The sequence below is a fragment of the Pongo abelii genome, chromosome 19 (assembly GCF_028885655.2).
Source record: "Pongo abelii isolate AG06213 chromosome 19, NHGRI_mPonAbe1-v2.0_pri, whole genome shotgun sequence".
In the NCBI taxonomy this organism is placed as follows: domain Eukaryota; kingdom Metazoa; phylum Chordata; class Mammalia; order Primates; family Hominidae; genus Pongo; species Pongo abelii.
Genome location: NC_072004.2, coordinates 20943085 through 20970311, shown reverse-complemented (window position 1 = coordinate 20970311; position 27227 = coordinate 20943085). Strand labels below are relative to the sequence as shown.

At 53.5% G+C, this 27227-nt stretch overlaps 1 protein-coding gene and 1 pseudogene across 3 annotated transcripts; one reads left to right on the top strand and one right to left on the bottom strand.

Annotated features, from left to right (window-relative positions):
* Nucleotides 1-934: 934 nt before the first annotated feature.
* Nucleotides 935-3496, bottom strand: LOC100446860 (TBC1 domain family member 25-like; annotated as a pseudogene).
* Nucleotides 3497-8818: 5322 nt separating this feature from the next.
* Nucleotides 8819-19146, top strand: ALDH3A1 (aldehyde dehydrogenase 3 family member A1). 3 transcript variants are annotated; one of them, XM_009236524.4, is made up of 11 exons: nucleotides 8819-8938; nucleotides 11993-12159; nucleotides 13660-13891; nucleotides 14494-14579; nucleotides 14912-15120; nucleotides 15913-16030; nucleotides 16649-16790; nucleotides 17451-17617; nucleotides 18030-18129; nucleotides 18679-18809; nucleotides 18896-19146. In XM_009236524.4, the coding sequence occupies exons 2-11, from the start codon at nucleotides 11998-12000 to the stop codon at nucleotides 18908-18910; spliced, it is 1362 nt and encodes a 453-aa protein (XP_009234799.2). In that variant the 5' UTR covers nucleotides 8819-8938; nucleotides 11993-11997; the 3' UTR covers nucleotides 18911-19146. The 3 variants fall into 3 exon arrangements, with proteins under 3 accessions (XP_009234799.2, XP_024097280.1, XP_024097281.1); XM_024241512.3 differs by lacking the exon at nucleotides 8819-8938 and adding an exon at nucleotides 10601-10613; XM_024241513.3 differs by lacking the exon at nucleotides 8819-8938 and adding an exon at nucleotides 11754-11774.
* Nucleotides 19147-27227: the final 8081 nt, after the last annotated feature.

The following is a 27227-nucleotide window of genomic DNA, read 5'->3' as shown; positions in this document are numbered from 1 at the left end:
TTTAGTTTTAAGTGGGGGGCAAAAACCTTGGGGCACAGAGGTGGGGAGGGGTAGGGGTACCCATCCCAAATGCTACAGCCAAGGCCTGGGGTGGCAGTGGAGCGGAGGTGAGTCTGAAGCTCGTGTCCTGGCAAAGGAGGGCAGCCCAGAGTGGGAAACAGTGGGTAGAGAAATGCACCTGTGATTACGGAGCAGAGACGGGAGAACCCATCGACACAGCGAAAAGGTAGGAAGAACTCACAGACAAGCCAGTGGAAGTGGAAGGAACAGCATTGGAGGCAAGAGGAAATAACCAGAGGAAGTAAACTGCTCCATACAGGGGGAAATGGAGAGGATAACCCCAAGTATTTCAGCCATTACACAAAGAGAGGCTGTCAGGATATTGTCTGAAAACAAGCCTTAGCTATGCAGGACTGACGGGATGCATGCGGAACAGCAAGGTCGAGAAGGGCTGGGGGCGGTCCATGTGTGGACAGATAAGACACAGATGTGGCACGCCAGCAGTGTGAGCCACAGACAGGCGGACTTTCAGCTTAGAACATGTGATGATGAAAAGCAAATCTTATAAAGGAAAAAAGTCATAGACTCATATGGACTAAGAAAATGATGGTTAACTACACAAAGCCAAAGTTACTAGAATTGTAAGAAGAGCTTGATCCAAATACAGTTACAGTGGGCGATGTCAATACACAGCTCTCAGGCCAGTCAATAAAAAGAAATGATATAAAAGAATAACCAATACATTTGACTTAATAGGTGGAGATTCTTTTTTTCTCATGTGTGTAAAGTATAGTTGTTAAAACAACAGAAACAGAGTAAAGAGGCCGTGGCTCCTCTGGGGCAGTGGCAGAGCAGGCCCCCGCATACTTAGACCTGGGGAGGAAGGGCTCTATGCTCCAGCAGGTCTAGGGCTGGCAGGCAGGGAGGTGGGTTCTCATGTGTTGGCCCTCATGGCAAAGAATGGAAATCTGGTGTGGCTGATGGTGGGCTGGAGAAAGCCTGATCGAGATGCAGCTGTGGCCTCAGCCCCCTCCTCCAAGTCCCATACCTCTGACTGCAGGTATTCAGCAAAGAAAGCCCTGGCCCAGCACAGGACACGCCCCAGGTGGCGTTTTCACACGAGGCGGTCAAAGCACACGGCCAGCTTGTTGTCATCCAGTGCATTGCGCATGGTGTGGTTGCAATGCTCCAGCAGGAGGGCCAGGTAGAGGAACAGCATAAATGGGTTCCCCTGGCCAGACTCCTGGGGTGGGGGCAGCCCCATTGGTGGTGTGGGTGGCAGGGACTTTCCAGGGTCTTTCCAGGAGCCTACCTCTCGCACCAAGGGGGAGCCTACAGCCATGTCAGCAGTGGCAGACGCCTCCTGGGTGGATGGTGGAGATAAGGAAGATGGGGAATCAGGGTGGGAAAAGGAGGAGAGCAGTGGGTCTGGGGAGTTTGGCAAAGGCTTGGAGAGGGACTTGGAACTAATAAGGGCGGTTGGGTGGGGCAGCTGGACCAGAGGGTCCCTCCTGAAGCCCATGTTATCCCTGAGTTGCTGGAGGACATCCAGGATGGCTTGTCTCAGGTGACACCCCCTGCTACCAGGCCCCTGGCTGTCTGTGGCCAGGTGGTCAATGGCATCTTCAAAGGTACTACCTCCTCCACTGGCAGGCCTTAGCATGTGCCTGTCACACGGGCTGCCCCGTATGGCCACCAAAACCAGTGTCTGCCACTTAGCTGGGGGATCCAACCAGTTCTCCCTCATGTTCAGGAGGATCAGGGGACAGCGAACTTCAGGTGACCTCACACATGCAGAGGGCATCTTTGAAGGCGAACTCTCACTTGAGCTCCAGCAGCAAATTCAGAGGAAAAGCAAACACTTTCACTCCTTCTGTGTTATAATAGGAAAACAAAAATAAAGGACCTATATAGTTTAAGCACCAAAAAGAAACTAGGAATTGATAGAAACAGAAATCAATGAGCTAGGAAACCAACACGCATCCCATTCATACTTCTTTTAGAATGGATAAGCGACCCCACGCATGGACTGGTCTCTGCAAGCGCTGATGAGACAGACCTGGGCACATCGTGATTTGCAGTTTCCCTGGTAAGGGGGATGGGGACAGCAGACACGTTCAAGACTAGGAATGAGAACAGAATTTGGAGAAAACTGTATTCCACACTCTGGCAATATGTTTGCAAACCTGGGGGGGAAGGACTCCCCAGGATATGAGTCTCCTCAAGGGGATGCCAGGTCAGATTCTTGGGTGAAACCTGGCTCAATCACTCACTAGCTGTGTGACCTTATGCAAATCACTTAGCCTCTGTGTTCTTCAGTTCCTCATCTCTCATGGAAATAATGATAGTTTCTGCCTCTTGGGTACTTGTGAGGACTAAAGGAGTTCATACGTGGAAGTGCTCAGACCTGGCACACAGCAAAGGGTCAGGAAGGTGTTGGCACACAGGCTGTGCATCTGCAAGAAAATACAATGTGTGGGCTCGGTGTGGTGGCTCACGCCTGTAATCCCAACACTTTGGGAGGCCGAGGCAGGTGGATCACAAGGTCAGGAGTTCAAGATTGGCCTGGCCAAGATGGTGAAACCCCATCTCAACTAAAAATACAAAAATTGGCTGGGCGTGGTGGCAGGTGCCTGTAGTCCCAGCTACTCAGCAGGCTGAGGCACAGAATTGTTTGAATCCGGGAGGCAGAGGTTGCAGTGAGCCAAGATCGCGCCACTGCACTCCAGCCTGGGCGACAGAGTGAGACTCTGTCTCAAAAAAAAAAAAAAAAAAAGAAAGAAAGAAAAAGAAAATCAATGTGCATTTCCATTTGCATTTGTAAAATCAACTCTTGATGGATTCAAAGTAAATAATAAAACAATAAAAATCTTAACAGAAAATTAGGAATTAATCCTGGGGCAGGGAGGACCCTCCTAATCTAAACTAAAACAAAAGAGTTCTATTTAGCTTTATAAAAACTTTTATATAACAAAATATACCATAAATAAAGTCTGTGGATAAATGATAGATTCAGGAAAATACTAGTGATACAGATGGCTGTAATATACAAAGAGCTCCTAGACACTGACAAGGAAAACACAAACCCTTCCAAGAAATGGGCAAATGCCAATGGCCATTGCACAGTGAGGATTGCACCAGCCACTAGGTGGCAGTGAAACGGCAGAGTGCCACACACTGCCAGGCCAGCTGGAACTACAACAGCCCATTAGGGCCTCCTTAGTGGATAGCCACTGGCAACACCTGTGAAGACTGACAAAGCCAGCATCCCTGGGATCTAACACGCAGAAATACACACGCCAGGACATGCAAAGCAGCCCATGGAGCATTGATCCAAAGTGGAAGGCAAAGTGGTCTCCCATCCACAGGGAACATTGTGGTTGCTTGCACATTCTACATGCTTACCGCTGCTTTCACACGGCCATGAGGAGGAATGGACAACAGCTCCCGGCCGCCCCGGAGGGAGTGGGGTCAGAAGATGCAGAAGAGGGTGCATGATGAGGCTCTGCTTTTAAAATGCTGACAGCTTCCAATGTGTCATGTACATTTTTGTGTATGTTAAATAAGCACTGAGAAAAACTTAGGGAAAATATTGTGGATTACAGATGAGACACTCATACTGAGAAAGGGGCAAACCAAGTACGTACAAAAGAAAAAGTCTGAGCTAAACAATGTGTATTATGTTTGTAAAATTACATTTGTGTGATTATTGTGAAGAAATAAAACTTAAATTTTCTTTGCATTTTTCGAGTAAACATTATATTTCATGTGTGACGAGGGTGCATTCAATGTCCGTTAAGATCCAGGATGGGGCTTCCCAGACCCCAAGAGACTGGCAGTACCAACCCAAGCATGCCCTGGCATGTCCTCTGGTGTGCCCGCTGTGTTCCTTCCAGGACGGCCGGGGTGTGGGCTGGTCTGCAGAGGCTCTGCAGCTGGGGCTGCAGCCAGGCAGTGACTCAGGCAGGTTCCGCCTGGGCTAGGAGGGCCGGGCATTCCTGCTGTGAGGCTGCCTGTGCTAATTCACCATGACTTGCACTTTGCTGCCATCCTGACTGGCAGGCTGACTTAGCCAGGATGGCCCTAGTACCCACTTCCCCTCCAGCCAGCACTCAGGCCTTCTGCCCCGCTAAGATGCCCTTTGTCCTGACTCGGCAGAGGCCTCCTCGGAGCCAGGGCCTGGGCCTGGGAGCTACAGCTTCCTGGGAGCAGGAAAGTCCAAGGGAGATGGGGTGAGGACTGGGGCCTCTGCAGCATCTTAGGGGAGGCTCCCCCTTGCTTGCACTCACCTCCGCAGGCTGCAAACCTGCAGCTTCTCTGACCCAAGGCACTATGACTGGTGGCAGATAAAGAGATGAAGAAGCCCCAGAAGTCCTTTCCCACAAGTCCCCAGAAGGTGTGGACACAGTGGGGAAATTGCCCCAAGCACAGCCAGTTCTGCTGACTTCATGCCTCTCCAAAGAGGGGCTTTGTAACAGTAACAGAGGGCTTTGTAACAGACTGACTGCTCTTGGCTGGGCACGGTGACTGGATTACAGCTCTCTGTGGCCTTCAATTCCTGTGCTCAAGCGATCCTCCCACCTCAGCTTCCCCGAGTAGCTGGGACTACAGGTGTGTGCCACCACGCCCAGCGGATTTTTACATTTTTTGTAGAGATAGGGTCTTGCTTGGTTATCCAGGCTGGTCTCGAACTCCTGACCTCAGGTGATCTGCCCGCCTCTTCCTCCCAAAGTGCTGGGATTACAGGTGTGAGCCACCGTGCCTGGCTGAACACTAAGTCGTATTCCTTCTACCTAAATATGTGTTTGTACGCACTAAGCAAGCTCTCTTCATTCCCCCACCTCCCCACCCTTCCCAGCCCTGGTAACCACCAATCTATTCTCTATCTTCATGAGATCCACTTGTTTGGCTCCCACACATGAGGGAGAACATGCAGCATTTGTCTTCCTGAGTCATAACACTTTTAACCAATGGGGAGGTCCCTGAGACCCACTGCCTAATTTTCTCCTTTCTACTCTCTTTTTTTTTTTTTTTTTTTTTGAGACACGGTCTACCTGGTCACTCTGTCCCCCAGGCTGGAGTGTACTGGCATGATTACAGCTCACTGAAGCCTCGACCTCCTGGGCTCAGGTGATCCTCCCGCCTCAGCCTCTCAAGTAGCTGGGTGCATGCCACCACACCCAGCTAATTTTTTTTTTTTTTTTTTTTTGAGATGGAGTCTCGCTCTGCCCTCATCCAAGTTGGAGTGCAGTGGCGCAATCTTGGCTCACTGCAACCTCCGCCTCCCAGGTTCAAGCAATTCTCCTGCCTCAGCCTCCCGAGTAGCTGGGATTACAGGCATGCACCACCACGGCCAGCTAATTTTTGTATTTTAGTAGAGATGGGGTTTTACCATGTTGGCCAGGTTAGTCTCGAACTCCTCAGCTCAAATGATCTGCCCGCCTCAACCTCCCAAAGTGCTGGGATTACAGGCGTGAGCCACCGCGCCCAGCCTCCTTACTTTTTAAAATTTTTTGTAGAGATGAGTCTCTCTATGTTGCCCAGGCTCCTTCTACTCGTATAAAGAAAGTGGTTTCCCCTCCCAACAACTATTTCTAATCTAAACGTTCCTTGAAATTTAAGCAAACTCGCTATTCATTCATTCATTCAACACTTTTTTTGCTAGCTTTGGGTGAATTTGCTGAAAATCGTCTTGCTAATGATTGCTTTTCCATCAGAGGGATGGTTAGGTATAGTGGGCTGCTTCCGTATCTTCAGAGGTCTCCCTTGTGCCAGGATATGGTGCTGAACAAAAGTTGAGATCTCTGCCTTTGTGGACATTCCAGTCCACGGGGGGACAAGGAGAGAAGAAAAACAATCAACACATAGTCACACAAAGATATGATTGCAGGTTGTGACACGTTCCTGGAAGTAAGGAAGGTTTTGAGAGGTGAGAGAGGTCAGGGAAGCTGAAATCTGAATATGGATAAGAGTTAGTCTGGTGCAGAGTGGAAGAAAAAGTGTCCCAGGGAGCAAGAACAGCATGTGCAAAGGCCCTGTGGTAGGAAATTGCCTGGTTAAGTCAAGGAATGCCAGCGGACTGGAGTGCAGTGAGAATGGTGAGAAGTGAGGCTGGCAAGGCAGCCAGGAGCCAGGCCAGGCAGGGGCTCACAGGCCATGGGAGGAAGCTTCCCGACAGCAAGGGGGCGCCACCCAAGGATGTGAATCAGGGGAGAGACATGCTCAGGTCCTCATCGTCTGCACATCTCTCTGGCAGCCACTTGGAGAAGGCAGCTGAGCCTGACTCAAGGAGAGTAGGCAGAGGGCAAGAACAGTGGCCTGGGAGAGAGAGAGAGAGTAGACAGCCCAGGTGAGGATGAGGCATTGAGGATGGAGTATTAGGACTTGCAAAGATTAACTCATGTTTGCAATCCCGGCACTTTGGGAGGCTGAGGCGGGAAGATGAATTGAGCCCAGGAGTTTGAGACCAGCCTGGGCAACATCTCTACAAAAAATTTAAAAACTAGCCAGGCATGGTGGTGGGTTCCTGTAGTGACAAGGTGGGAGGATCGCTTGAGCACCGGAATTCAAAGCTGCAGTGAGCCGTGATGGCACCACTGCACTCCAGCCTGGGCAACAGAGCAACACCCTGTCTCAAAAAAAAAAAAAAAAAGAAAAAGAAAATCCGAAAAGCAAGTATCTGCAAGTTTCTATCACAACCCACATTCCCACACTTTTTCCACTACTGAAACTATAACCAAAACCCAAACACGCAAACAAGGATTTTGTTCTTCGTAGATTTGAACTGCTTCTAGGCTCCTTGCTCTGAGGCTTCCACCACTACTGCTGCCACTTTTGACGACACCCATGCCACCTAAACTTTCCAGGATGCCCTCGGCCCGCCAGGCACTGTTCTGGTCACTTCGTGTACTCACTGCTGCGTTGCTGGCTTTTGCTAGTTGCTTCCATGGTTCTCCCAGGGGAGGGCCGCTGCCACGATGAGTCAGCTCCGAGTGGCCTTCGTCCTTGCATTCTGCCCTCTACTCAAGATCCAAATTCCCAGGAGAGTCGGGGAGGCCTCGTGGGGAGCCCACCCCAACCCATGGCTGGCCTGGAGCAGGCACCTGGTTGACCATCTTACCAAGTAGGAAGGGGTTGCCTGCAAAGATAATCAGCTGCTGCCACCAGAAAAGGGCTCGTGCCAGAAAAAGAGAGGCTGGCATTGGCCCTGTCTTTCCCCTCTCAGGAGGCACCCCACTTTGCACCTACCACCCAGTCCAGCCCCTGCACAGGTGCGAGGTCCTGCAGATGCTTCTTTCTGCTGTTTCTGGAATGTTTCCCATTTTGTTAGTCTTATTTGGGGGTCTCATCATTTCTTGCCTGCATTGCTGGAAGCTGCAGCCTTCGGGCTAGACCTTTCTCACACTGTGCCCTGTCCAGGGGGTTCTCTAAAACAAAAAATAGCAGACATTTGTCTGTCTGATAATCTCCTCAGCGCCCTGCACCCCCACAGCCAGCCTGGCCCACAGGCCTCCGTGAGCCCCCGCCCCAGGAGCTTCATTCACCTCCACACCTCCTGCTGGCAACAGTGGACACATCGCACCTTTTCGTGACATAATGTTCCCAGCCTCTGTGCCTTTGCCTCTGCTCTTCCAAGCCCCCTTGCTGTTCCTTGCCCAAATGCTTCTCACTCAGCTCAGATGATGTTCCCTTCCACGGACTCTCACCCCAGCCCCTCTAGCATCCTCTGCCTACTTGGTTACTACAGTGTTCACATTATTTTGAAATTTCCTGTTTATTCTGTCAGTCAATAAATATTTATTGAGCATCTACTATAAATGCTGTATGGCGATTACAGCAGTGAACAAATCAAATTCTAGCTGTCAGGAGTTAAGGGACAGGTAGCAAACAAGATATAAATGCTCCAGAGAAAAAATAATGGAGGAAGAGGACAGCGTTGTGCTATTTTCCACAGCACATTGGAGGGTAGCCATGTGGGTGAATGTAGGGGAAGGGGGCTCCAGGTGGAGAGAAGCAGGAGGGCCAGAGCACATCCTCAGGACTCGTAGGCCACGACCGGAACCTTGTGTTTTCCTCGAATGAAATGGGAAGCAGGGACCCCATGCTGGTAAGCAGCCTGCCTGTGGGCGGGTGAGGGTGGCGGGAAGCGCCTGGTGAGAGGGGCCGAGAGTCTGTTCCACACCTGCCTCCTCCCCACAGCGTGGTGCAGAGCAGGAGCCCAGCGAACATTGATCAGACAGCATGGGAAGGGCTTTTCCAGACTCCTTCCTTCCCAAGAGTCTCTGGTTTTCGGTGACCACACAGACCCCTCTTGGCCCTCTTCTCAGCTATTCAAACAGAGGGCAGATTTATGGATTGGAGACCCCCATCAAAAGTCCCCAACCTGTGGCTCCCCAGGGTTAGGATCTCTGACTCAATGGAGCCCTGTGCACACTGGGGGATGTGAAGGGCCTGGGGCAGCGGTGGCTGGGGGTGCGTTCCGGGGGAGCTGCATGCTCTCACTGTGGCTCGTGGCTGACCCCTGCCGATCTTATGTAACCAGAGAACTCAGAGAACTGCATCTGGCAGCGGCAAGTCTGGAAAGCTGGAAGAGCTCCACGCCAGGCTGAATCAATCAGCAGCCCCCACGCCCAGGGCAAACATAGGCTCTTTTGAAGATTGGAGATGTGCCCTGCCCAAGCCTTCAGAAACATTCTCGCATTTCAGAAGCGAACAAAAGCAGACAGCCCGGGACCTAATCCCCAAAACCTGGGCTGTAGGGAGCAGAGGTCCAGAGGACGCCACACCCCACATTTGAATATTTTTTTTTCTTGTCACGCAAACTTCCTGGGCAGGAACTCCAACGGCTCAATGGGTGGGAAGGAGGGTCCTTAAATACGTCCCCTCTTGGCTCTTGCCGTTCCAGGAGCCCCAGTTACCGGGAGAGGCTGTGTCAAAGGTAATCCTCTTCCCTGCATTCCTTATTTTTTCTCTTGTCTAGGTGGAGTCTGCATTCAGAGCAGGGGCCCTAAGTGTCAAGAGTCCTACATCATCTCCCAGGTGGCTGGTCCCTGCCTCTGGGACCATCATCTCTGGAGCATCCTCCTGGACCTCTGGCAGCTCTGCCATCCCCCAAACCAGGAGGCAGAGCTCCCAGGGATCCGCGGAGCAGGGACACCAAGGTGGCCGTGGGGTGAGAGGCCTTGATGGGCTGTCAGACTCCATGACTGGAGGGAAGGCAGCAGAGCCGAGTGCTAAAGGCATGAGCTGCTGACAGAGATGGATGTGGGTTCAAACCCTGACATGCCACCTGCTAACTGTGAGATCAGACAGAGCATTGAGCGTTTCTCAGTCTCCCTTTCCTCCTCTGTAAAATGCACTCATAACCGTTCCTTCTTCATGGGCATCACTACAGAGCTTTTGTGAGGATGGAAGGCAATGAGGACGGGAGGGGGTGTCACTGGGGGGCAAAGTTAACACCGGCACAGGTGAGAGGAGCGGGGTGCAGGAATGTGGGGTGTGAGGTGACGGGCTCTGGGGAGGCCCCCAGTGCATGCTGCAGCAGCTCCCATTTGGGTGCAGCTGCAACATGATGGCGTCCACTCATTTCTGTGAAGTGGCACCTTTGTTAACCTGTCTCTCGCAGAAGGCCTGGGAAGGCCGTCCAGCCCAGAGACCACAGTTCCAAGTGGCGATGCTGGGGTGCAAGGCCAGTCCTGTCCCACGCTCACCAGGCTCTTCCCACATGGGCTGCCTGCCTTGGTGGCCGGTGCCTAAGGTTGCTGCCCTGGTTTGACCATACAAGGCTCAGGAGAGAAGCAGGACCCTTCTCTCCGGGATTGTGGTCAGCAGGAGGGGCCTGGCCCATGGGACTGAGGAGGTCCCAGTGAGGGAGCTTTCCCAGCCTCCTGTCAGATCATAGGGAGGGGCTATGGAAGGGCCAGGCTTAGAGCACCCTCATTGCCAGCAGGTCCCTCCTCCCTGTGCAGAAAGCCTGGGGCTAGGGGTCAGCCTATGGGGAGTAGAAGCAGAGGAAGGATCGGAAGCCACTCACTGGAATGTAGGCAGGACCATATATCTATATACAATATAATTATATACCACATATGATATATAGGGTTTTTTTTTTTTAATGGAAATACCCTATTTCTGCTGATGTTATGCCGGGTCTGCAAGTGGGCTGAGTATCTCAGGAAGGGGAGTAAGGAACCGGTAACAGTGGCCCCTCTGTGGGGCAGCACCTGACAGCTGACGGAGCAGGGAGGAGGGAGGCGGACTTTTTTCTGTGCCCCTTTGCTATATTTTACATTTTGTTTCATGAGCACATATTGCCTATCTTAAAACGCACCAAAATTTAAAAAGTACAAGCTCATTGCAAAAAGTCAAACATTGCATAAGAAGAAAACAGATCATCAATAATTCCACCCCCATCAGTTGTCCCATCATGTCGGGATCTACCGTTCTAGTCCTTTCTTGCATGTTAGAGCATGCATGCGCACACACACATGCACACACACACACACACACACATGCACACACACGCGCACGCACACACATGCCTGGTACATCTGTTGTTCTGTAACTTGTTTTCTGTTTTTCTTTCTTTTTTTTTTTTAGATGGAGTCTCGCTAAAAGTAATTATATTACTTACCCGAGCCCTTCAAATACCGCTTCCACTGACGGCCTTTTGACTTCTAGCAAATCTCACTAACCTTGCCTTACCTCCTACCACTAATCTAATTAGGAGAACTCTGTGATTATGGCTCCATTCTCCTGGTCAAAGTGCTGGAGTGCAATGGCCCAATCTCGGCCCACTGCAACCTCCTCCTCTCAGCTTGGTTCAAGCAATTCTCCTGCCTCAGCCTCCCAAGTAGCTGGGACTACAGGCGCCTGCCACCACTCCCAGATAATTTTTGTATTTTTAGTAGAGACAGGGTTTCACCATGTTGGCCAGGCTGGTTTTGAACTTCTGACCTCAGGTGACCCGCCCACCTCAGCCTCCCAAAGTGTTTGCTAGGATTATAGGCGTGAGCCACCGCGCCCGGCCTGTAACCTGTTTTCTTTCTTATCCCCAGTGCCTGAGACACCCCTGGTGCAGAGAGAGCCCCTACAAACATGCTGAATAGCCTGCTCCACCTAATCCCTAAATACTGCACAGTAAACCCTTATGTGGCTGTGACAGGAGTCATTTAAACTGTCTCCTCTTTCCGACCTTTGGGATGTTTCCAATACTTCCCTGTTATAGAAAACAGTGATGACTTTCTTATTCGTGAATGTTTAGGAAAGGCTGTAGGACCTTTTCGTCACAGAGAAATATGTTTGAAAAACTTTTGCCACATATTGCCAAATTGCCCCCAGCAGAGCCATCCCAGTTTGCCACTATAGTTTCGTGTATTGGTAGCAAGAATCGCCTCCACACCTCTTTGTGGAAATCTGCAGCTCTGTGAATCCTCGGCGGGCATGGGCGTGCGTCTCCCAGGTGTGGCACGCGTGGTTTACACACCAAGCCTCGTTCAGCTCTGCCAAGAAACCAGCGCTTTTTAGAACAATGGCTTAGCCAGGAGGGTGGTGCCGGGTTTTTCTTTATCGGCTTGGGTGCGGAATCGCGGACTGCGCCCCTCCAATCTGATCTGGAGAGTGGCTGACTGCGTGTGCAGAGCTCGGGGGGTGTTGGTCTGGGATTGTGCCATCAGCTTTGCAAGCAAGTAAGGGAGCGGAAAAGGCCGGGAAAGGCCCTGCCGCGAGCACGCTGCCAAGAGCCCCCGGCAGCAGTTCGGCTTAGGACGCGAGTTGCGGTGGGTGTCACCTTCTCAGGGGCTAGCAAGGCAGCCGGGGCCCAGGCGTCTGAGTGAGGAGCGGGGGAGGAGGCGAGGCAGAAAGTGGACCTTCCAGCGGGAAGGCCATTTTCCCCAAGGCCGAGCCCAGGGAAGTCCCTTCCTATAGAATTCAGGCGGGGTGGGAGGCGGGGCGCGCTTGTGCCCCTCAGCCAGCTGCAGGTGCTCTCTGTCCCCAGGCGCCATGAGCAAGATCAGCGAGGCCGTGAAGCGCGCCCGCGCCGCCTTCAGCTCGGGCAGGACCCGCCCGCTGCAGTTCCGGATCCAGCAGCTGGAGGCGCTGCGGCGCCTGATCCAGGAGCAGGAGCAGGAGCTGGTGGGCGCGCTGGCCGCAGACCTGCACAAGGTGCTCGGGCTGGGCTGCGGCCCTCTGACAGTGTCGGGGCCACGCGATGGGGCGGGGGGGCTGGGGAGAGTGCGGCCCAGAGAGGTTCAGGAAGGACTTCGGGCCACCTGGCCCCTCGGTCGCGGAGACTGGGCGCACCGCCCTCCCCTCCGCCGCGCCCCGCGCGCCCCGGCCGCCTCTTCCGCCCTCTGGCCTTTTCCTCCTGGCCCGGCCTCCGCGTCCCGCCCTCACCGTCCCCCATTTCAACTCTCATGCTGCCCCGACACCCTGAACTTCTGGTCCTCCTCATTCCTCAGCCCCACGCAGGACCACCTGGTTCTCCACACCGGGAACCAGAGCAGCTTGGCACCCCGGAGGGCATGGGGGGTCCTCCGCTCCCTCCCAGTCCTCACAGGGGCTGTTCCGTCCCTCGCCCTGAGCAAGACCAGACACCTCTGCATTTGCAGACCCCTGCGGTCCCCACATCCTGCCTGGGGTCCGGCGCTCCGGAGCCCATCCTCCCACCGACTACCCTCTTCGCTCCTGCACTTTTATTTTTATTTTATTTTATTTATTTATTTGAGACGGAGTCTCGCTCTGTCGCCCAGGCTGGAGTGTAATGGGGCGATCTCGGCTCACTGCAACCTCTGCCTCCCGGGTTCAGGCAATTCTCCTGCCTCAGCCACCCCAATAGCTGGGACAACAGGCGTGTACCACCATGCCCGGCTAATTTTGTATTTTTAGTAGAGACAGGGTTTCGCCATGTTGGACAGGCTGGTCTTGAACTCCTGCCCTCAGGAGTTCCTCAGGAGGAGTTCTCGGCCTCTCAGAGTGCTGGGATTACAGGCATTAGCCACAGCGCCGGGCCTGCTGCTGCACTTTTCAAGAAATCGCTCAGGACTTCTCATCTTAAACCAGAAACAACAAAGAAACCCCATCCCGTTGACTTTACAGCTTCTGTGTTGCTCTTCACAGCCCAAATTTATAAAAGAGACGCGTTTTCCGCCGTCTGCATCTCCTTTTCTCACCCCTGCTCCCCACAGGAGGCCCTGAGCGCCCAGCAGCCCTTGGTCCTGCATCCCCCTCCAGACAACTAAAGGGCCTGGCTCCCTCCACCCTGCCCGGATCCAGCTCCCAGTGCCCGAATCTATTCCCCCTCCCCGGATCCATCCCCCCTTCCCCGGAGCCATTCCCACTGCCTGGATCTACTCTCCCCTGCCCGGCTCTATTCCCCCTACCTGGATCCATCCTGTTGCCCATGCCTGGTCCCTTCACCGGCTCTCTCCCCTGGGGCCCCAAACCTACCTGGGCCCCCCTCTGGCAGAAAGGGGCCCTCTCAGACCCACAGGTCCAACGGCTAATCCTGGCTCTGCTTCCCCCCGGGGCCTTCTGCGGCTGCCCCCACCCTGGGCTGGGTGAGCGACCCCCATCACCCTGGCAGCTGAGCAGTGGGGCTCCCCACTCGCCCCAGCTGCAGGCGGGCCCTGGCCCTGGAAGCTCACTCCGGCTCTGTCGCTGCAGAACGAATGGAACGCCTACTATGAGGAGGTGGTGTATGTCCTAGAGGAGATCGAGTACATGATCCAGAAGCTCCCTGAATGGGCCGCGGATGAGCCCGTGGAGAAGACGCCCCAGACTCAGCAGGACGAGCTCTACATCCACTCGGAGCCACTGGGCGTGGTCCTCGTCATTGGCACCTGGAACTACCCCTTCAACCTCACCATCCAGCCCATGGTGGGCGCCATCGCTGCAGGTGCATGGCCCTGTGGGAGGGGAAGCTGGGGGAGCACCGTCTCCCAGCGCAGAGCCAAGCCAGGATGGGCTCAGGCCTGTGTTAAGAGTCCTGGGGTCAGATAAGGGTTTGCTGGGTCTGTCACAGGAGGCTGTGGGGACCAAGCTATTTAGCCGGGCCTCTTGGTGCCTGAGGTCCAGTCAGGCTCAGGTGTCCACACCTGATGATACAGAGAGGGCCTGCCTTCCCCCACCCCTGTTGGGGGGCTGGAGCTTCTGTCACCTAATATGCATCAGGGCTTCCTTCCTAGAATGGGCCAGCGCTGTTCTACCAACCAGGCCCCCAGAGCCTCTCTCCCCTTTCTGCTTTTCCTCCAACATCTCAGCAACTCAGAGGGCCAGGTGGTGCAGCTCTGGCCAGCGTGTGCCCGTGCGTGTCCCTCTGTCATTTGCCCGTGCGTGCTCCTGGGTGTGCCCCATGACATGTGCTTGTTTGCTAACAACTCTTCCATCCACTCTCCCGAGGACACACAATGGAGGGGAGGCTTCAGGTGTGGTCCTTGGGAGGGCAGAGCCTCTGGGTGAGGTACCCTGGGCATAGGCCTGGCTCGGTGTGCTCTGCAGGGAATGCGGTGGTCCTCAAGCCCTCGGAGCTGAGTGAGAACATGGCGAGCCTGCTGGCTACCATCATCCCCCAGTACCTGGACAAGGTGAGGTGCCCTCCAGGGCCTCGTAACTCCATGGCCTCATAACTGAGCTAGGGCCAGGTCTTTGGGGGGTGAGAAATAGTGAATTCTTGCAGCAAGGGGCCAAGCTACTGGTGGGGCTGAGGATTGTTCTTAGCAGCTGCCCTCTGTCATTGCGGTGAACAGAGCTCGTGGGCCAGGAAAGGCAGTCTACTGCCAGTTACTGCCACCCCCCCGCCAAGGTGGGGTGCTGAGCTTCGGGGCTGCTGGTCTCGGCCACTGCAACTCACCCACACTTGCAAGAGCGAGGAGGGGCTTGGTCTTTGCTGAGCCTCCCCTCTCTCCTTGCATGGAAGGATCTGTACCCAGTAATCAATGGGGGTGTCCCTGAGACCACGGAGCTGCTCAAGGAGAGGTTCGACCATATCCTGTACACGGGCAGCACGGGGGTGGGGAAGATCATCATGACGGCTGCTGCCAAGCACCTGACCCCTGTCACGCTGGAGCTGGGAGGGAAGAGTCCCTGCTACGTGGACAAGAACTGTGACCTGGACGTGGCCTGCCGGTGAGAGGCACGGGCCTGCTGGCTGCAGCGGTCCTTACTCTGCCTTCCAAGCACACATGATTGCACCTCATGCTGTGGGTCCACTCCGAGTAACACAGACACCCCCGCCTCACGGAGCAGTGGTCCTTGCAGAAACTTACATGGGGGTAGGGTGGGGACCACATGCACAGAAGACATGTGAGGAGTCCCAGAAGGCTTCCTGGAGGGGGAGAGGTCTAGGCTGAGCTCTGTTCACTGAGTGCGCATCACTGGGGAGGTGGTACTCCAAGCAGAGGCTGCAGAAAAAGCAACTGTGGGACGTTCAGGACACAAGGAACTGTACTGGGTCCAGCCCTCTGATGGGGCAGGGCAATCTGAGTTCTGGAGAGCAGGCCCAGAGGGCAGAAGGGCCACCGCCGCTCGGGGTCTGGGGCAGAACCCATATCTGCACCTCCCGACCCTAGCCAGGGCTCTGACCACCTCCATATCCCACATCTGTGGCCCCCAGAGATGTAGGGGGGCCCAAGTAGCAGTGACACCTGGCTGTGCAGGGCAAGGGTGTGATCAGGGAGCACGGAGGTTGCCCTCAACAGACAGCCTCTAGAAATTCCCCACCAGTTGCCGGTGAACATGATCAGGGGCATTGGGTCTGCTCGGTCCAGTGTCTAGAAGTGAGCAGACCGCTTGGGAGGACTCACTGGTGGCAAGGTCGCAGCTGATGGCTTCTGCTGACCAGAGAGCTCAAGGGTCTGCAGAACGAGATGCAGCTCCTGGGGAACCTTTTGGATTTAGTCCAGTCTGGGATTTTCACAGACGCATCGCCTGGGGGAAATTCATGAACAGTGGCCAGACCTGTGTGGCCCCTGACTACATGCTCTGTGACCCCTCGATCCAGAACCAAATTGTGGAGAAGCTCAAGAAGTCACTGAAAGTGAGTGTTGGCCCCTTGGCGGGGTGGGATGGGAGGCTGTAAGGCACAAGGTGGGCCTGGCCCCTTAACCGACTTCTACAGATTTGGAAACACTGGATTTATTTTCTTCTAATATAAACATAATGCAAGCTAGGCATGGTGGCTCACACCTGTAATCCCAGCACTTTGGGAGGTAGAGGCTGGAGGATCACTTGAGGCCAGAAGTTTGAGACCAGCCTGAGTAACATAGCAAGATACCATCTTTACAAAATATGTTTTTAAAGTAGCCAAGTATGGTGGCATGGTGGTGCATGCCTGTTGTCTCAGCTACTTAGAAGGCTATGGTGAGGCTGGAGGATTGCTTGGGCCCAGGAGTTTGAGGCTGCAGTGAGCTGTGATTGCACCACTGCACTCCAGCCTGGGCAACAGAACAAGACCCTGTCTCTAAGAGAAAAAAAAAAGGTAATGCACACTCACTATAGATTATTTGGAAAAGATTAAAAAGCATGAAGAAGAAGAAAAAAGCTCCACCCAGAATCCCACCACCCAAAGACAGACACTGCTGGCCTGTGTCTGTGCAGCCTTTGGGCAGGATGAGGCTCTGCATCCTTACCCGAAGCCCCCACCTCTTCTCCGCAGGAGTTCTACGGGGAAGATGCCAAGAAATCCCGGGACTATGGAAGAATCATTAGTGCCCGGCACTTCCAGAGGGTGATGGGCCTGATTGAGGGCCAGAAGGTGGCTTATGGGGGCACCGGGGATGCGGCCACTCGCTACATAGGTGCGTGACTCCTGAAGAGCACAGCCCACCTGCCCAGGCTGCAGGGGTCCCCAGCAAGTTCACAGCAAGTGGGCACAGATACTTGATAAGCAGACATGACCTCGGGATGGGTATAAATTGCTTTCACCAGGGAGCCTGGGGTAGACTCTAGCAGGCAGGGGCTGAGGACAGCCCCTGCTCCAGCCTCAGAATCCCCTCTCCCAACAAAGGCCCAGAAAGAGGGGCCTCATCTCGCTGCCCCTCTGCAGCAGCAGGAGCAGGGACAGCAGAAGCCACAGGAGCCCCAGATGTGCCAAGCCGTGAGGGGCCCCCAGTGCCCAGGCTGTGGGTCACCAGATGGGACCTCTTGGCCCCGAGTTTGTCAAGGAGACAAGAGAATTCTGGCAGGGCATCAGGTGGCTGGCGGGTGCAGTGCCTGCTCCTGGAGACAGATCTTGGGTCCTTCCATACAGGTTAACCTATAGTTGTCCCCAGTGGTCTGCTCAGATGGCATCCAGGACGCAGGTGCCTAGGGCACCTCTCTGGGGCCTCGTCCCTGCCCTTTTCCAAGCCTGGGCAGCTTTGCCTAGAAAAGGGTTGGAGCAGGGGTCTAGGTGCTTGCACTTTCCATCCGTGTGGGGTTCTCTACGCCGTCCATCTCTGGCTCCTTTCCTGCCTCAGCCCCCACCATCCTCACGGATGTGGACCCCCAGTCCCCGGTGATGCAGGAGGAGATCTTTGGGCCTCTGCTGCCCATCGTGTGCGTGCGCAGCCTGGAGGAGGCCATCCAGTTCATCAACCAGCGTGAGAAGCCCCTGGCCCTCTATGTGTTCTCCAGCAATGACAAGGTGGGTGGTGGGCCTGGGGTGCCCTCCTCCAGGGTCCTGGGGCCCACAGACCTGGGTTCAAACTGCAGCTTCACTGTTCTCTGGCTGTGTGACCTTGGGCAAGTCACTGGATCTTTCTGAGCTCCTTTCACCTCGTCTGTAAGATCAGGACAGCAGCATCACCCGAGGGCACTGAATGAGTGATCCTTGCCCAGGGCCCTGCACACAGGTGTGGGGGTGGCTGCTGTCACCCTTTGCTCATGTGGTGCTGAGGGCCACGCGATCTGCAGGAAGAGCAGGAGACGGAGGCTAAGGCTGTGCTTCCACCTGCTCCTGTCCTTGTGGCTCCAGGCTGTACCCAGGCAGGGTGGGGTGGGGGGCTGGGGCATCCTGTGGGCAGGAGACTGAGGTCAGTGGCTGGGTCCTGGTGCAGGTGATTAAGAAGATGATTGCAGAGACATCCAGCGGTGGGGTGGCGGCCAACGATGTCATCGTCCACATCACATTGCACTCTCTGCCCTTCGGGGGTGTGGGTGAGTCGGGCTCAGCTTGCTGCCTCCTTGCCTCCCTCTGGGCCCCCAGGGCTGGGCACACTCACCCAGCAAATTCGGGAGGGACCACCTCCTGCAGCCCGGGCCTCAGCCTCCCATTAACCTCTTCCATTTGGACCTTGGCCTCTGCGTGCCATCCATCAGACACACTTAACCTGGGAGCCTAGAGGTTCCTAGAGGTCACCTGGTGCACCGGCCTGTTTCATGGAGGCCTGAGAAAGGTGACCCAGGCCAGAGGTCACATAGCCATTTAGTGGCAGAGCTGGGATTAGACCCTTGCTGGGCACTCCCACAGTGTGGATGCCCTGGGGACACCCTAGACATTGGCCACCCTCAGGAGGCCCAGAAAAGGGCCACAACCTGGGGCTGGGTGCTGAGGGCCACAGGATTTGAGGGAAGGATGGGTGATGGTGGCTGGGGCTCTGCCTCCCTGTCCCTGTGGTTCTGGGATACACCCAGCAAGGTGGAGAGGGAAACCTGGGGCGTCCTGGGGGCAGGATACTGAGCCCTGTGCTGACTTCTCCTCCGCAGGGAACAGTGGCATGGGATCCTACCACGGCAAGAAAAGCTTCGAGACCTTCTCTCACCGCCGCTCTTGCCTGGTGAGGCCTCTGATGAATGATGAAGCCCTGAAGGTCAGATACCCCCCGAGCCCGGCCAAGGTGAGAGGGGGAAGGGGCTGTGGGGGAGACCGGGCTGTGCGGGACCAGGGCCTGGGGATCACTGCCCGCTCCGTGTCCTTTCACAGATGACCTGGCACTGAGGAGGGGTTGCTTCGCCTGGCCTGGCCATACTGTGTCCCATCGAGTTCAGACCACCCTCGCTGGCTCTCCTGGCCCTGGGAGAATCGCTCCTGCAGCCCCAGCCCCGCCCCGCTCCTCTGCTGACCTGCTGACCTGTGCACACCCCACTCCCACATGGGCCCGGGCCTCACCATTCCAAGTCCCCACCCCTTTCTAGACCAATAAAGAGACCAATACAATTTTCTAACTCAGCAAATGCAGGCATATGGCACTTCTTTTGCAGCCCTGCACCCACCGACCTGTCCTGCCTGATCCCACTGCCCCACGCAGTGTGGTCACTGATGGACCAGCAAAGGCCTCTCATCAGCTGGTGGGGCCTTGTGCCAGGAGGCCATGCACGGTGTCAGGGTGACACTTGTCTTCCTTTTAGACTCGGGGAGGTCAGATCCATCTCTGGTGTGTCCAGCCCGAGGAGGCTGGGCCTTGTCGGCACAGTGGCTCAGATACGGGTAGCTGATGCTCGCTCTTCCCAGACTAGCTTCACTATCTGGGGCAGGGACCACTTTGTGAGACGATGCAGTAGTCAACACAAAACGCCTGGTTATGTCATAGTGCTGCTCATGGGGGCGAAGGACCCGAGGCCAGGCAGCACCAGCACCCACGGTGCCTCAACTGCATGGCGTTGGGCAGCAGCTGGCCCAGAGTCCCGCCCCAGAGGCCTGAGGAGCCAGGACAGGGTCCGGCAAGGGGAGTCTGAAGCTGGGTGTTCTGGGGGCTGGTTAGACTCAGAGCCAGGAAGCCTCCCAGCCTGGGCCTGTCAGGTAAGGGGAGGCTGCTGGGGGAGACCTGCTGAGGCTGGGCCTGTCCCTCCGGGTCCTCTACACAGACTCTCCTGGTATCATGCAGCAAAGCCCTCCTGGCTTTTGCTGAGATTTCCTTGTGAAAACATAGAGTTTTGTGCCGCCGCCACCAGGTGTGCCCGGCCCTGCCTGGGACCCTCGCCGTGCCTGCTCCCAACAAAAGCCCACCCTCCAGCTGGCCCGTGCCCCGCCACCACTACCCCCTTCCCACTCCTGACCTTCCTCTCTCTCCTGCGTCTTCAGTCTCCCCTTCTGTCCTGGACCATTCCTACTCTCTAGTGTCTTGCACCTTATTCCAAGTCCCCCAGACCCCAAATGCAACCAGAAAAGCCGTTAAGTGTTACCTGTGCTTCCTTCCCTCCAGTGAGGGGGTGGGAACAGGAACAGAGAGGAAACTGTTTTCTTATGTTTTGTTTTGTTTTGTTTGGATGTTTCCTGCGTGCACCTGTGACTTATTGTATACCGAGAGAATTGAGCCAAACTAAATGTTGGCTGGGAGTGGTGGCTCATGCCTACAATCCCCGTACTTTGGCAGGTCAAGTTGGGAGGATCCCTTGAGCCCAGGAGTTCAATACCAGCCTAGGCAATAGAGACCCTGTCTCTACTAAAAACAAAAAATTAGCTGGGTGCGATGGTGTGTGCCTGTAGTCTCAGCTACTAGAGAGGCTGAGGCAGGAGGATCACTTGAGCACAGGAGTTCGAGGCTGTAGTGAGCTGTGATGGTGCCACTGCGCTCCAGCCACCTGGGAGCCAAAGTGAGACCCTGTTTCTAAAAAAATTTTAAAAACCAAAACCAAGAACAAAACAAAATAATATTTTCTCCTAACTGGCTCCCCCTGCGGCAACTGCCTCATGTCTCTACGCTCCTTCCCAGCAAGACTCATCTGAATGGTTGTTCTCAAACTGCGCTTCCTGCCCCGACTCACTTCCGCTTGCCCAGGTGACCCTCCCTCACCTCTGTCCTGCAGGGAACCCCTGGCTCTTGACCAGGCAGGCACAGTCTCGTGTGGGCAGATCCCCAGGGTCTCGCAGCCACCTTGGGCATCTCCACTGCCCTGCCACCTCCTTCCGTCTGACCCCGACCTCCCTCGAAGGCTCTGTTCTCCGGGTTCCCGGACCCCACGTGCTCCAGTTCTCCCTCACCAGCTTGTGTTCCCAAGTTAGTCTCCGGCCCTCCTGACCTTGAGCTCCTGACTCATATACCCGACAACTGACTTGACCTGTGAACTTGGCGTCTCAATAGGAAATTAACACTTCCGTGCCCAAAGGAGAACTCTTGATTTTCCCCTCTAAGCCACTTGTTTTTTTGTTGTTGTTTTTTGTTGTTGTTGTTGTTTTTGAGGCAGACTCTCTCTCTGTTGCCCAGGCTGGAGTGCAGTGGCACGATCTTGGCTCACTGCAACGTCTGCCTCCTGGGTTCAAGCGATTCTTCTGCCTCAGCCTCCCGAGTAGCTGGGACTACAGGAGGGTGCCACCACGCCCAGCTAATTTTTATATTTTTAGTAAAGACAGGGTTTCACCATATTGGCCAGGCTGAACTCAAACTCCTGACCTCGTAATCTGCCCGCCTCGGCCTCCTAAAGCGTTGGGATTACAGGTGTGAGCCACCGGGCCTGGCCTAAGCCATCCTTTCCCAATGCATGTCACCCTGCAGAGTGGCTGAGGCCAGAACCTAGGAGTCAGCCTTTACTCCCAGCTTTCCTTCAAGTTCAAGACTTCCGCAAGCCCCCAGGGGAGCACCTTCAACTATCACAAAAACGTGTCCAACTCTGCATTTTCACCCTCAGGTCCCTGGCCTGAGCACCAGCAAATGCTTCCCGAGTGGCCTTCTTTCCTCCACTCTTGCTTCCCTGTGGTTCGTTCTTCACTGTGCACCCAGATGATATTCCCAATACGAAAATCTCCTTTAGGGCAAAGTTAAAATGCAAAAATAAGAGGCATGCCAGCACAGTGGCGCATGCCTCTAATCTCAGTGCTTTGGGAGGCCAAGGCAGGAGGATCACTTGAATCCAGGAGTTCAAGACCAGCTTGGGCAACAGAGCGAGATGCCATCTTATATTTTATAAATATAAGAAAATTAGGTGGTTATGGTGGTACATGCCTGTGGTCCCAGCTACTTTGGAGGCTGAGGTGGGAGGATCGCTTAAGCCCAGGAGTTTGAGGCTGCAGTGAGCTGTTTTGACACCACTGCACTCCAGCCTGGGCAACAGAACAAGACTCTGTCTCAAAAAATAGAAAAAAGAGACTTAATTCTCTCTGTTGAAAATAAGAGATTTCTCTCCCCTCCCTTGTCTTAGAGCACCTGCTTTGGAAAACATGTCATTGTAAGTTCTGTCTCTTTGAAATGTGTGTAAGTCTTTTCAGAAGCTATAATAAATAAGACTCTTGTCATCTTTATGAGCCAGACGTCTTTCTCAAGGGCTGGGGTGTCATCTCTTTGAAATGCACCCCCATCTTCTAGTTCCTGTAAGAGGGAAGAAGCCTAATTTCCAGTGGGCATATCTGTCCAAGTTGCAAAATTACCTCCTGTCATAAAGATATAAGAGGTTTGTTTTCTGGATAGAGCCAATTAGCAGGTCAGGCACAGTGGCTGACACCTGCAATCCTAGCACCTTAGGAAGCCAAGCTGGTAGGATCATTTGAAGCCAGGAGTTCAAGACCAGCCCAGGCAACATGGTGAAACCCCATCTCTACAAAATATGAGAAAATTAGCCAGGCATGCTGGTGCACACCTGTAGTCCCAACGTAGGAGGCTGAGGCAAGAGGATCACTTAAGCCCAGGAGGTCAAGGCTGCAGTGAGCTATGATCATGCCACTGCCCTGCAGCATGGGCGACAGAGTGAGACTCCAGCTCTAAAAACAAATAAGTAAATAAATAAAATGTTATGATGGCTTCCTGTTGCACTTGAGGATCCCTAAATTGCCTTGCAAAGCGCCATGTGCTCTGGGCCCTGCCTTATTCTCTGACCTCTGCCACGAATTTCCTGGATCAACACCCATGGGCTCCTGCAAACCTTTCCCTTCCTCAGGACTGTTCTTCTCCTGGATCCTTCTCATCAAGCCTCTGCCAGCTCAAATCTCACCTCCTTTCCCTATTCACTCTCACTCGCCTGCCTTAGTCTTTGTCTTGTCTGTGTATCTGTTTATTGCCTGTCTCTCCCCACTCGAAGGCAAGCGCTGACCTTTGTCCATTGTATTCCCTCCAGATCTCTAGAGGCTAGAACAGTGGCCTATACATAGAAGGTGCTACGTAAATATTTGTTGAGTAAATGAAAAAATGAGTGAGTTTCAAAGACATCATTGGTGTTTTGTTGCTCTAAATGCCCCCCAACCCCGCACCATCATCTCATCTGAAATTACCTGATTTTATTATGTATGTATGTATGTATTTATTTATTTATTTTGAGACAGAGTCTCTCTTGCTCTGTTGCCCAGGCTGGAGTGCAGTGGTGCGATCTTGGCTCACTGCAACCTCCACCTCCTGAGTTCAAGCAATTCTCCTGCCTCAGCCTTATGAGTAGCTGGGACTACAAGTGCTCACCACCATGTCAGGCTAATTTTTATATTTTTAGTAGAGGCAGGGTTTCACCATGTTGGCCAGGCTAGTCTCAAACTCCTGACCTCAAATGTTCCATTCACCTCGCCCTCCTAAAATGCTGGGTTTATAGGCATGAGCCACTGTGCCCGGCCTGAAATTACCTGATTTTAGATGACAACAAGCTTCATAGGATCCCACTGTGGGATAAAACAGCCCAGAGGTTTTAAACCATATTAACCACAAAGACAGCATCCTAATCAAAGACAGTGTGTCCTGTTGTCCTCACGCATCCCAGGTAAGGGCTCCCCAGGTAATGCTCTGATAAATGACAGTTGCCCCCAGCTGAAGATGGGAGGAAGAGGAGCCTTGGCTGGCACATGCTGCCTTCTCACCTTCACCTTCACCCCACAATGGCCCCGTGCAGTGAGGGTGTGAGCTCATTTGTTAAAATTTATTTATTTTTATTTTTTATTTTACAGACAGGATCCGTCTCTGTTGCTGGAGTACAGCGGAACAAACACGGCTCACTGTAGCCTCGAACTCCTGGGCTTAAGCGATTCTCCCCCCTCAACCTCCCCAGTAGCTGGGACTACAGGTGTGCACCACCATGCCTAATTTTTAATTTTTTGTAGAGACAGGGTTTCACTGTGTTGCCCAGGCTGGTCTTGAACTCCTGGCCTCAAATGATCCTCCTGCCTAAGCCTCCCAAAGTACTGGGATTACAGGTGTAAGCTACCACACTCTGTTTATAGATTAGGAAGCTGAGTTTTAGGAATCAGTGTCCCTAGCCAAGGTCTCCGGGTGCCAGCCACAGGTGCCACAGCTCTGGGGCATCTGGTCTTCTCTGACATCACAGAGGCTCCTCAAAACCTTTGCATCAGGAGCTATTGACGCAGTTGGAGACATTCAGAATGGAGGAGAGAAAGCTGAGGGTTCCCAAGGACATTATCTGCACTTTCCAAACTGAAGAATTAGAGCAGATGGGTGAGAATCATAATCACCTCTTTCTCCTCTTCCTCTTCTTTTCATCCTCTTCCATCTCTTTTTTCTATGTGTTGTTAGTATGACACTTACAATTTACAATATTACCTACTTTATTCATAACGCCCCAAGTCTGACCTTTTCTGAACTAATTCTATTTCCAAATTAGATCTCAATTTAAAATAAAACAGCAATTAAACAAAATTGGTCTAGTCCCAACACCATGATTTAATCTACTGTTTTTTCTTTCTATGACATGGATTAAGGAATGGGCTGGAAAAAAAAATTTGCCCAATTATGATTCAACCTTTCCACATAATTGCTATTGTCCAAAACATAAAGACCAAGGATAATCACAACTCTCATGTCACCAAGGACAGCAGGTGACATTTCCGGGTTGCACATTGCAATCCATGCCGTGCTGTGCATGGTGCACAGAAGGGGGCCTACTTCTGCCCAGGAGCCACAGCCATAGCACGCCATTGTTGAGTCCATTGGTTGCTCCCAGTGTTTAGATTCTCAGATTAAAAAAAAAAAATGTATGTAATCCCAGCACTTTGGGAGGCTGAGGCGGGCGGATCATTTGAGGTCAGGAGTTTGAGACCAGCCTAACCAACATGGTGAAACCCCTTCTCTACTAAAATACAAAAATTAGTCGGGTGTGGTGGCAGGTGCCTGTAATCCAGCTACTCGGGAGGCTGAGGCAGGAGAATCGCTTGAACCTAGGAGGTAGATGTTGCAGTGAGCCAAGATCGCATCTCTGCACTCCAGCCTGGGTGACAGAGTGAGACTCTGTCTCAAAACAAACAAACAAAAAACAAAGCAAAACAAAAGAAAATGTAATCAGAGTCTCTCCCAAACGAGAAACTAAAAGGCAAAGTCTCAAGCCATAAAAGGCTTCCATCTCTGTTGCATTGCTGATGCCCTCTGTCTCCTGATGTTCTAGAGCAGAAGGGAAGATTGCGCCCACCTATGGGTTCCTCCAGCAGGCAGTGGTGGCGTGGACTGCGCTCGAGGAGCTCACCTTGATGGGAGCATCTTAGGCAGGACCTGCAGGGTTATGCGGCGGGAACAAGTTAACCTCAGAATGGCGGCGGCTACAGAGGAGGTTGGGGGAGCTCTGCTCCACAAGGTCAACCAGAGAGGAGCTGACAGAGGCATCACCATCTCAGTGCAGGGCTAGGGGTTCATCGAAGCAGGGAAGGGAGAACTGGAGAGGCCACCCCAGATCACCTCCACTCATAGCCCGTTGGCCAGGACCACAGCCCAGAGCTGAAAGCGTTCTGGGAACTGTGGAGGAGCAGTCGTTACTTGTTGAGCAGCAAATGTCCCTGCTGCACGGACAGAGAAAGACAATAAACACAAGAATAAAGTGACATGAGAACTACGCTACAAAGCCAGGCCACGCCATGCAGGTCATGAGGGGTGTGCTAGTGTTTAGAGACCATTGGTTGAGGACTTGCCTGAGGGAAAGGTAAGGCACGGGCCCCTGAGCTCCAACCCTGACCTGCAATGACTCTTGTCCCCTCTCCCCCAACTGCTGCCATCCAGGCAGTCCCCACACCATCTGCCTTGAATGTGGGGCCCCTGGCTCCAGAGCCCTCACTGCTCTGCCGGGACTCCCCTCTACTCCCTGGCTACCTCTCTGCTCATCCCACTTTGGGGTGCTCAAGGCTGAGAGGGTGACATTTCCCCGATCCCAATCTGTCAGGATGATGTTGAAATAGCAGCAAACTAAGATTCAAAAAGTTTAAAAAAGGAACTTCACCAGCTCACACTCCAGAAGGCTGCAGGGAGGGCTGGTGCCAGGCTTGGACTCAGTTCCGCCTCTGCTGTGGGCCAGCCCTGCCCAGGGGACAGCAGGGTGGCTTCTTCTCTGAGTCCCCTTCTTTCCCAAAATTTCTCTGGAGTCACCTTGAGTGGCTGGACTGACTGCCTGGACTGAGCATGGCAAACACTGCTGTTGCCTGGGCAAATCTGTTCCTCCTCCCTCATTGTTAACAGAATTCAATTTTGAAAATTTCTTTAAAAATGATGATGCTTAGGATCCTGAGATTTTCATTCTATGTTCTGGGCTAGAGCCAGGGCATCACTATGTTTGGGTTATTTGTTATTTGTTTGTTTTTTGTTTTCTGTTTTTTTTTTTAGATGGAGTCTCACTCTGTCGCCCAGGCTGGAGTGCAGTGGCAAAATCTCAGCTCACTGCAAACTTCACCTCCCGGGTTCAAGCGATTCTCCTGCCTCAGCCTCCCGAGTAGCTGGAATTAGAGGTGTGTACCACCAAGCCCAGCTAATTTTTGTATTTTTAGTAGAGATGGGGTTTCACGATGTTGGTCAGGCTGGTCTCGAACTCTTGGCCTCAAGTGATCCACTCACCTTGGCCTCCCAAAGTCCTGGGATTACAGGCGTGCACCACCACGCTCAGCTAATTTTTAATAGAGGCAGGGTTTCACCATGTTGGCCAGGCTGGTCTCAAACTCCTGACCTCAAGTGATCTGCCCGCCTCAGCCTCTCAGAATGCTGGGATTACAGGCACCTGCCCGGCCCCTCAGGCCTTTTTTGTAAGGGCACTAATCACCTCCCAAAGGCCCCATACTCCTAATACCATCACACTGGGGACAAGGATTTCAACACCCAAATGTTTAGGGGGACACAAACATTCACATCATAGCACCAATAAAAACAGATGCACAAGAAAGGGCGACCCCTCTCCCACCAGAGGGTGGCATGTCTGGTTGTGAACTTGGAATGCACAGCCGTCTTGTGGCCATGAGGACAGCCCTGAGGCGAGGCCGGCGGGCTGAGACCGGCTTAGTAGGGAGATGATGCCCCTGGGCTTCTCTGGGATGTGAGTGAGCTGCTGGAGCCGCCTTCCCTTTAACAAATTTTCCTTTCCTCAAGCCATTTTGCCATTTTGCCATTTTGAAGCATTTCCCGTTCCTTACATCTGAGAGCATC

What these genes read in the sequence shown, in the direction of transcription:
- ALDH3A1 (XM_009236524.4), top strand. Translation starts at nt 11,998, where the DNA reads ATGAGCAAGATCAGCGAGGCCGTGAAGCGCGCCCGCGCCGCCTTCAGC. An exon ending in TGTTCTCCAGCAATGACAAG is followed by an intron (nt 17,618 to 18,029) that starts GTGGGTGGTGGG and finishes GTCCTGGTGCAG; the next exon opens with GTGATTAAGAAGATGATTGC. An exon ending in TCTGCCCTTCGGGGGTGTGG is followed by an intron (nt 18,130 to 18,678) that starts GTGAGTCGGGCT and finishes TCTCCTCCGCAG; the next exon opens with GGAACAGTGGCATGGGATCC.